At 32.5% G+C, this 11,030-nt stretch overlaps 1 protein-coding gene across 1 annotated transcript; it reads left to right on the forward strand.

Annotated features, from left to right (window-relative positions):
* LOC145033721 (putative glutathione S-transferase) lies at positions 1 to 918 on the forward strand. Its single transcript, XM_078982276.1, has 2 exons — positions 1 to 321; positions 571 to 918. Exons 1-2 carry the CDS (start codon positions 1 to 3, stop codon positions 916 to 918), a joined length of 669 nt encoding a protein of 222 aa, XP_078838402.1.
* The last annotated feature ends 10,112 nt before the right edge of the window (positions 919 to 11,030 follow it).

An 11,030-nucleotide genomic window follows, 5' to 3' on the forward strand; every position in this document is an offset into this window, starting at 1 on the left:
ATGGGAAAAGATGATGTGAAGCTTCTAAGCATGTGGGCTAGCCCTTTTTGCATGAGGGTGAAGGTGGCATTGGCAGAAAAAGATATTGCTTATGAAGAGATTTTAGAGAATAATTTGTTAGGTGGAAAGACCGAATTGTTGCTAAAATCAAACCCTGTCCATCAACAAGTTCCTGTCCTCTTGCACGACAATAAGCCCATCCTCGAGTCCACTAACATTATCACTTACATCGATGAAGTTTGGTCTTCCAAACCCCTCTTGCCCACTTGTGCATATGAGAAAGCCCGAGCCCGCTTTTGGGCCGATTACATTGATCGCAAGGTAAGCCCTCTTTTTAATTAAGCTTACTATGACAATACAAGTACTTGATTGGAATACCCGTAATTGATCCCAACTGGTCCATATCCGAGGATGTGAGACCTGGTTTTGGGATCAATTACGTTATGTGGTCCCAAAACCACTTGTGGAGTTGTGGGATATTAGCCACCTGACATACCACAATATAATACAACCGGTTTAAAGTGATATACTTTTAGAAATAGTTCATCATTATGTATATGTATATCCTAGGTCCACTCGGCGGGTCGGGCCATTTGGACTGCAAAAGGAGAAGATGAAGTAGAGGCCGCTAAGGCAGCATTCCTTGATATCTTGAAGTTCTTAGATGGCACTTTGGCTGGAAAAGACTACTTCGCTGGGGACAACTTTGGGTTTGTGGACATACTGCTTGTTGGTCTAACTTCGTGGTTCCCAGCCTACGAGAAATACGGTAGCTTTAAGGTGGAGGATCACTACCCTAAATTGGCAGCATGGATCACGCGGGTCCATGCTAGGGAGAGTGTTTCTGAATCTTTGGCTAATCCTGAAAAAATCCTCAACTTTGTAGTAATGTTGAGACAAATGTTTGGTGTTGAATAAATGAAGATTGTTATGTCATGAATGATGATGATATAATATTATCCGTGGTGGGGTGTTTAGATCCACTAAGAATAAGGAGTTGGAATAAAATTGGTTTGAAAATTATCTTTGAAAAAATTAATGTTGTCTTTGAGGGAGAGAATTTTTTTTTTTTTTTTTTTTATTTTTTTATATTTTTATTTGATGTAATGGATCAAATTGGATATCTTGTTGAATGTTTGATCTTTTTTTTTCTATATAAACAAAATTTATTAATTCTGAGATGTTTTAGATTAATGTAATTTTCTTGTTATTAAAGTTTAATTTTAGATACGTTACTTTCCCCTAAATCAAATAGTTTATATAGTGACAATTTTATTAAATATGTTTATAATTTTTAGTGACAATTACTTGTTCTAACATGTGATTTTTTTATATCAAAATTAAAACATATCTATCAACTTTTAAAATATGATGTAAGTAGAAATAAGATACTCTGCTATTTATTTTTGTGATGACATTAAGAGGTATATAAGGGAGAGGATCAAATGAGAACACTTAAAATGTTGAGAATGCGAGAACAGTTCTGGGACCAATAATTTTATAAGGGTATATTAGTAACTTTATATAAATATTAATTATTGATTTCCTAAAATCTAGGGATAATGATTTTAATTACCTAAAAAATTAATATTTCCTTTTAGTTAATAAAATATATATAAATATATTTTTTTTATGATTTTTCCCGAAAATTATTTATGACCGTTTCAAAAAAATCACGTATAAATTTTAATATTTCATTTTATTTTAAATCTGAAAAGAAAATCTTAAAAAAAAATATTATTTTCTACTATTTCACGTTTTTGTTTTTAAAAAAAATGAATAGAAATCCAATTGCAAATCAATACATTTCCAATCATTAATGAAAACACATCAAAATACAAATAATTCAATGCATTTTTCATAAACTGAAAAAAAAGTGTAAAAATTATCATTTTTTCATAAAATGAATACCTCTAATCATAAATAAATACACACATTCACATGAATACACTAATATTCATAAATAAATACAATCATTCACACATGAATACATTGCAATTCACAAATGAATACATTGTTATTTATAAATTAATACACATTCTATGATAAATGAATACACGTGTTATTCATAAATGAATACAACTATTCACACATAACTACAATGTTATTCATAAATGAATACACGTGCTATTCATAAATAAATACAACCATTCACGCACCCTCTTCAAGACATTATTATCAAAAAATTCGAAAATTAGGATTGTGTTTCTTTCCATTGGTACACCTCGCTGTCGCTTTTTGGTTTGCAAAATCTCTCCCATAATGTGGGAAATTGCCCCTGAAAGGGGTCAGAATGTAGTTGTTGTTTCCAGGATCAGAAGTGAAGTCTCCGAACACCAAAATAGCAGAAACCTTGTGGTTTTGAGTAGATGTTTTCACGATAAGATTTTGTGGTTCATAAAACTTAATTCCATAGCTAGATTCATGTATGAATAGAAAGAAATACGAGTAAAGAAATGTAGTTGATTAAACCTCATTGATTTATAGTCAAAATAAAAAGAAAAGAAAAGAGAATCATTACCGATCGAAGCAACTGCCCCATCGAGACCCCTTCCATCATTCCAGTAGAAAATGCTCTCACATACATTTTATCGAGCACCTTATGTGCACAGTTCATCGCCTTTTTTTTAAAAAAAAACACATATGTTAGATCCATCTCTCCTGCGCTCAATCATCCAGACAAGTTTCTCATATGCTTTTTTAACGAATGTATCACATTGGGATCAGAAAGAACAGTTTATCAATGTGATTGATCACATGTAGATTTTAAATCTATAGACAAAAACATAAGAGAGATTTCCGCAATCAAGACTAACAAACCGCAAATTCAGGAAATATAAAGTCGATTATTAGGATCAAAAACCAAATTTTAGAATATAAACACGCAATTGAATCGAATAACAACAACAAATCGAACGTACCTTTCTTTGATCGGGATCTGTAGAGATATGGGGAAGAAGCGATTGTGAGTCGGTTGGATTGATTTGAAGTAGATGAAGCATGGATGAGCCAATGAGGAGGCGTAACTAACCATAGCACCATGGCAAAAACCCTCATCGGAGCTACTGTTTCCGCTTGCCTTGCTCCATCGGGCCAATATGCTACCGGAATCGAAGGAGATGCAGCCAAAAACTGCTTGAGCAGCCCTTGCTGCACCTACCGAGACCAATGATGATGGGAACAAATCTTCGTGGTGGGTTTTAGGTGATGCCCAGATCGATGATGGCGTGAGTTTTATGAAACCCTAAAAAGAAGAGGTGGAAATATATACACGATAGATTAAAGGAAATATATGAACGGGTGAGAAATTATAGGAGATAGTAAAGTTGAAATTCCTGTTATGTCCTTTTAACCATTTAAAAGTTACATTTTAATGCCAACAGTTTAAGAACTTTTCATAAAAACCCCTTTCAATAATGACCTTAGATTTAAGTATTTAAATGGTCCATATATATATATATATATATATATATATATATATATATATATATATATATATATATATATATATATATATATATATATATATATATATATATATATATATATATATATATATACAGGTTCATTTGAGACCATTCTAATTTTGTGAGACCGTGAAACCAAATCTAAAAATAATTTTAAAATGCAAAATAAATGGAAAAATCCAAAAATTCTTTTTTTAAATATTATTTTCGGAACCTGAATTAACCAAAAAAAAAAATTTAAAAATTTAAAAATTAAAAAAAAATTCCGTTTTTTTTTTTAAAAAAAATAAGTGAAATATTCTAATTGGAATATTATACTGACATATTCTAAAAAATAATTTTAAAATGCAGAATAAATGGAAAATCTAAAATTTTTTTTTTAAATATTATTTTCAGAACTTGAATTAACTAAAAAAAATAAAAAAAAATAAAAATAAATTCCATTTTTTTTAAAAATACGTGAAATATTTTAATAGAATATTAAACTGACATATTCTAAAAAATAATTTTAAAATGCAAAATAAATGGAAAAATCCAAAAATTCTTTTTTTAAATATTATTTTCGGAACTTGAATTAACTAAAAAAAATTAAAAAAATAAAAAAAATAAAAAAATGCATTTCACTGTCTCACAAAATTAGGCCGTCTCACATGAACCTAACCCTATATATATATATATATACATATATATATATATATAGTATATTATTAAACATATTGCATATTTCTTGAAAATTAAGATTAAGAGTTTCCGCGAATCCATACTAGCTAACTTTACACCTACCTGGCCCCAGATAGAATGAGTTTTCCTAGCCCGCTTTTCTCGTCCATCCTGCCCTGCGCCGCTTACAGATTCAGTTGCAGGTATCTAAGCATATATGTTTTATGAAATGATCAGCGGTTTCATTTATGCTATGCCCTGCATCGTGTTCGTCTGTGTTTATTGCTTGTAAGATAAGACCAGTAGATGAATTAGGAAAGAGGCTTATAACACCATATACAATCCTATTAAGCTTAGAATATATACACACACGATATCATCGTACCGTAACTTACGGTGTTATATGTCTTAGATGTTGGAAAAACCTAATATCTTCCATTGGCCGTTATTTCTTCCGGATCTCTTTCGTCTCCCTCCTTATTCTCTTCAATCTCCGGTAGCCTCGGTTACCACCAACCTCCTGACGTTGCCATTACCTTCACTGGGTCTGCCGCTCGCTTCTACCTTCTATCGAGATGAGAAACCCTAACTCTGTCTCGCTTCCACGATCAACGCCACCATCACACACTAGAAATCCTAACCCTAAAGTGGCTCCACCATCGCCACAAAACATCTCACTGTATAAAGCTGATCGAGGTGGGTTATTCAAGAGATCAAGGTGGGTTATTTTAGAGTTTCTTTATGTTCTTACTTTATTTTTTGTTTTGCCTTGATGAATTTGTTGAATGCTTTATACAATGTGTGGATTTTGTTCAGATTATTATAATGCTTTTGGACGATCATTTTGTCAATCCTGATTTCGTGACTCATTATAAACATGTGTGTTTCGGTAGTCTATTTGAATTTTACTTATTTTTTTATGTCAATTTCATGAATCGAGTGCATATATGGTTCATGATCATATGAAAATTGGGTGATTTTCTTAATTATCACATTCTTCTTTTTCTACAGATTTTGTGTAATTTGGTTGATGGTAACAGCGAGATAGGCTCCATTGATATTGGCTGCAATGCATGGGAAGATCTCTTGTAGACTAATAAGAATAGAGGTATATAGTGATAAAATATTGACGACACTGTGATCGATACAAAGAGATACATGAAGTATATATACAAAGACAGAAACCTTAATATACAGCTACAGTAGGTACACTACTTTTGTTAGTTGATTAGACTTGGTCTTCAGCACATGGTAAACCAAATTAAACACACAAATACATGCAGGTATGTATTCATGGTGTCAATGGTGAGCTCTACTGAAACCTCAAAATGGCTTTCTTTATCCGTCACTCTCTCTCGACACCGTTTCTACATCCATTGTCGTCTTGGGTAAACATATTCTCTTGTCTTCATCAACTCGCGTTGGTTGGCCGTAAACAATATATCATTCAATCTGATATCTTTTAATTTATTATTGGAGTAAGAGACAAAAACAAGATCCTGATGATTAGCTTTTAAAGGAAATTCAAAAATCTCTGAAGGAATCATTAGAAAAGTGTGTTGCTGAGAGGCAAGGCTAAATTAGAGCTCAAGTGGTTACATAAAACAAACTGTTTTTTGATTTTGTAAATGTGTCCACTGTTTGGCAATTCACAACTCATTTGTTTTAACTTTGAATAATTATATAAACAGGATTAAAAAAACAATGCTCCAAGCTAAAATATACAACTTGGAGACGATTTATCCCATGGCTTTTATTGCTATCATCAAATCTTATTTCTCTACAAGGTAATTATTACAAATTTCAAGTCTCTTTAAATAGAAAAACTCCCAAAAGAATTTCATAGTAAAATGTATAATAATTTAATTAAAAGCTTCAATAAAGAAATATTCTAATTGGCATGCCTCAAATCTAAAACTCATATAAACGTGTTCATGAATTCACATGTTTATAGTTACACCCAATGATTTTGCACTTATAAATTCATCAACTTTTTTCAAATGTTCAGAAATGGAACACCAAGGCAACCTCTAATTGCAAATCTTGCAAGGGCACTTTTCACATTTGATACATCGTGTGTCCCACCATCTTCTCTTGAAGGTCTTGAGGAGTATTCTCTTTTCTGGATCACATATGTTTTTCATCTTTGATATTGATCTTAATAAGTTATGGAAACATCCATCTATGTCAAAGTTGAAAGCAAAGGTGTGTAATGTGTATCTCTTGTTCTAATTCTCTCAATCTTTATTATCTTTTTATAATCTGCATCCACATCAAATGTTGCAGGTAAGAGTACCAAGATTGAAAGGTGAAAAAAGGGGCTCTGTACTACAAAATCACCACGTCCATGCCTAATTGGTCCTACAGTTGCAAAAGTAAGTTAAATTGTGTAATTTGTGTTTAATAATCATTGCAAGATATTAAAAACATTGATTTTGGTTCAAAAAATTGTATTTATTTATTTATGTTTGTAAAGGAAACCGCATTGTGTTAATTCCATTATGCATATGTACAAAACCCCTAATCTAAAATAGGAATAAAGCCTCTTTTTAATAGTTTTTATGAAGTAGCTACATAAATTTATGACCTTTTTTTTTTTTTTTTTTGCACAGACACAATTTTGATGGCATAATTGGGTTGAAGATCAAGTTGAAAGACATGCGAGGTAACAGGCGGTTTCTTGTTGTTGATTGTTTTTTTAATAATCATTCATATGATAAAAAATAACATAAATATTGTTCGAGCAGGATGCGTTGACTAGATTTTGTGGTGGTATGTCCAAAAGCATGATGGAGGTAACGGTTATAAATTATAATATGAAAAATCTCATAAGGCTTGGGTTTAATCATTATAATATTGTAATATGGTTATTTATCAATCATATTTACCTAAAGTAAATGAAACTGTGTTAATATTTCAAGCATTTAATCAATTTAGATTACTTGGCATATAAATACGAAAAGGAACAACTTTATACAAAAAAGTAATTTTTGCCAATTGCAACATTCATATTCTCAAATATCTTTTAAAATGGGTCAATTTTGGATTTATTCTTTTTTCAAAAAGAATATGTAATGTAAATGTTTCTTTAATTACTATTATAACCTTTAATATGCAAAATAAAACAGTGTTTTATTTTTATAGTTAATATATAAGTAAAACTATAATAAAGATTTATCAATTAGTCCATGTTTTTATATAATTGACCCATGCTAAACTTCCATTTTTTTTCAAACTTTCCATTATCTTTATTATGATTTTGTATGCTATTTATTATAATTGTATAATTATTTGATATTTAATGTAGGGCTACGGTATATCGATGCATCAACTTTTATGTGTACATGTTCTAAATGAACAAAATTGTATGATTGGTGATTGTTGTAACTTTTGTATTGTAAAATCAACTATTAACTTCCCAATGTATATTAAACTTCCAATACAATTGTATATGCATAGACAAGAGATGAATTTACTTACTAATAGCAATGTATATATTCTCCATTCAGTCTAATGCACCAAGTTCAATTTTGGTTTTCAACAACGATTTGTGTCCTGCAGCATTGCGCGGGTACACAACTAGTATATATATATATATATATATATATATATATATATATATATATATATATATATATATATATATATATATATATATATATATATATATATATATATATATGCATGTTAGTTGATTGTAATAACAAAAAAAATGCCGAGTTGCAATATATCATTATATGGTATTTGTTTGCAATGGAAAAATGAAATGTATTGTAGTATCGTCATTTAATAAAAATTGAGTAAACATTGCATAACCAGTTCATCGAGATTTGAATCCTCAAAAAAAAAAAAACATTTATTACAAAACGGGACGCACTATTATATAGTTTTGGTATTATAAGAAAAATTGGTACGAGAATGTTCGTAAATTTATTCAAGTATTGTTACAATACATATTAAATTTATGATAATAATAAGGTTTATAAGAAGGCATAAATAACTTGATGGTTGCGACAAATACTTGTGATAGTCAATGAACTCGGGAACGAAATATGTATATAAATAAAATACTTAACTCAAATGTTATAAATCGGTGTACTTGGGTTCCATTCTATGTATTTTTGGTTTCGAGAAAGCTAATATTTCAATTCTTAGTAGAAACACTCCATTTTATAACCATTAATCCGCAAGGAACGACTAACGAAATGTATAAGCATCATACTATTGATTTTATTCAGTTCAATCGTCCGCCTGTAGTTGCTAGCTACAACTAATGTTTGATATTTAGTTCCATGAAAATTACCACATGCTATAACGAGATGAATGACTTTAGCATGCCCTATTTTGAAGCCGGTGCAAAAAGTGTAGTGTCAGAAGTTCGGTTATTAGTTCATTATAAAATCCTGAATTTATCTCAATCTTATACGGAATTAGAATACTATTCATACATCGATCAATCACTCCACGAATTAGATAATAATTAAGGATAGTAAAAAGGAATTGCCTTACTGATCTTCTGTTGGTTTTCAAACTAACTAATATTACAATCAATTATAATAATTAAGATACAACAATTTGACACCCATAAAATCATTGATTAATAGTTTGCATATAATTTACGCAATCATGGAATAAAGCTCTTAAGGTGGAAAATGATCATTTTTACGTCTTGAAAAGGATAAAATTTCTCATTTTTTTTACTTAACTCTTTACATGAAAATACCTTTCATTATACAGATTTATGGATTCAAAACTTGTATAACTCACCAACAAATTTGTTGACGTATCTTAACATGTATTCTCAGGAAATTAAGACATGAATCCATGCGAATAGAATGGGACCATCATATTGTGTTTCTATTATAAATTATGTTCTATGCCCACTTATCGCATCTCTGATGACTTGTCGTGAACCATGTAATAAAGTAAGATATAATTATGACCTATGTTGTGTAAAACCTTAAGTGGTTGTTTTAATGTTCAATATATGTTATGTTTGTGGTATTCAAATTACGTCACTTTCCTGGGTTCTTATATCCACGAAAAGGTAATGAGCAGCCCTACACTTCTATAAACTCATATCTTCCTAAATACCTTCCGAACGAAAGTCCATTTTCCACAAAATCCTAAACTGACACTTTACCGAAAATACCCATAGGCTCCAAAACACAAACCGAACATTCATAATGCTTTTAAAACATCGCTCGCACCCAAAATGGCCTAGTTCTTACCATTTTCAAAAGCCATAATCCTTATGATAACCAGCCTTCGGGCCACAACCTCAAACTACGAGTCAATTCAGAACAGGGTGTTAGAACTCTACCCCAGTTAAATTAGATTTCGTCCTCAAATTCATTCATTACCATCCCTGATATACCAGACGACTTGAACAATACGCCCACAAACCCGAAAATACCACAGCCTTCTAAAGGTCTGAGTTCCATAATGATCTATCTTCCTGGTAGACCGCCTATGCCCTAACTACCATGCCAAAACCTCATCGAGTAACTGACCAATGCACATTCCCTATTGTTGATTACTAATACTGTTTGATACTTTGAAGCTACCCATAACACATAATTGCCTGAAACACTGAACTGCTTAAAACACTAAACAACCCGAAACACTCAACTATCTGAAACACTAAACTGCTTGAAACAATGAACTGCCTGAAACACTGAACTGCCTGAAACACTGAACTGCCTAAAACATTGAACTATCTGAAACACTAAACTACCTGAAACACTAAACTTCCTGAAACACTGAACTATCTGAAACAATGAACTGCCTGAAACACTGAACTGTCTAAAACACTGAACTGCCTGAACAACACGTTGCTACATGGTTGCTTCCCCAAGGTCCATTGGGACCTCCTTGGTTCCAGCCTATCTGGAAAACGGACGCCCCATCTGGTTGCTGAGTCAAGAGTAATCTCATAGTCGCCCTACACGACTTCCAAGCGTAATCCTTTTTAGCAACAATTTCCACAAGTTCTCTTGCCACCGTGGCTCTAACGACTTGGTGATCTACTGATCGAGTCCATACGTCGAGTCCTAACATTAACAAATTCCAAAGATAAAATGACTGCTACGCGACCAATAGTAGCCTTATATCTCAAATGACCTTAAACGACCCATTGCTTCTTTGATCTCATAACTGTAGTGGTGATCCCACGGTCTCATCACTAGCCCAAACAAGTCTAATTCATCTGAGAAATCTGTAACCAATCTGTGGATTTGCCACACCCTCACTGTTGCGCCCGAACTGGTGGGTACTACTATTCTCCTTGTGATCTGCCATCACTCCCATACTAACTGCCACCCTAGTGAAATTCATGCCAACCATCACAGGTTTACAACAATCTACTGCTATCTGAAAACTTGGTGAATGCTACGGCTACACCCGCAGACTTACAACATTCTAACACTATCCGACTGCTAGTGAATGCTACGACTACACCTGCAGACTTACAACACTCTAACACTATCTCGCTGCTAGTGAATGTTACGGATACACCCGCAGACTTACAACACTCTAACACTATCTGGCTGCTAGTGAATGCTATGGCTACACCTGCAGACTTACAACACTCCCACACTGTGTCGAACACACACTTGACCTAACACTCAACTACACTTGAGTCTTAACTGGGGCTCTAACGTGGTTCCTAAAACCTGCTTCCCAAAGAAAATGAAAAGTGTAAATCTATTGTTGGAACGTTTTTCTGAACTCCCAGCTCATCCAATCCTCAATCAAGACGACCACTCGACCGTCTCCCGTTCTGACAGAAAAATCTCTAGCTTGGTTTCCCAACCAGTCATCAGCTAATCGTGGATACACGGACTCGACTTCGGGGAGTTTTCCCCAACTCCTCGCTCACGCGCTCCTCCATCCAAACAGCCA

This window comes from Lactuca saligna, chromosome 3 (assembly GCF_052625555.1).
Source record: "Lactuca saligna cultivar CGN05327 chromosome 3, ASM5262555v1, whole genome shotgun sequence".
Lineage (NCBI taxonomy): Eukaryota > Viridiplantae > Streptophyta > Magnoliopsida > Asterales > Asteraceae > Lactuca > Lactuca saligna.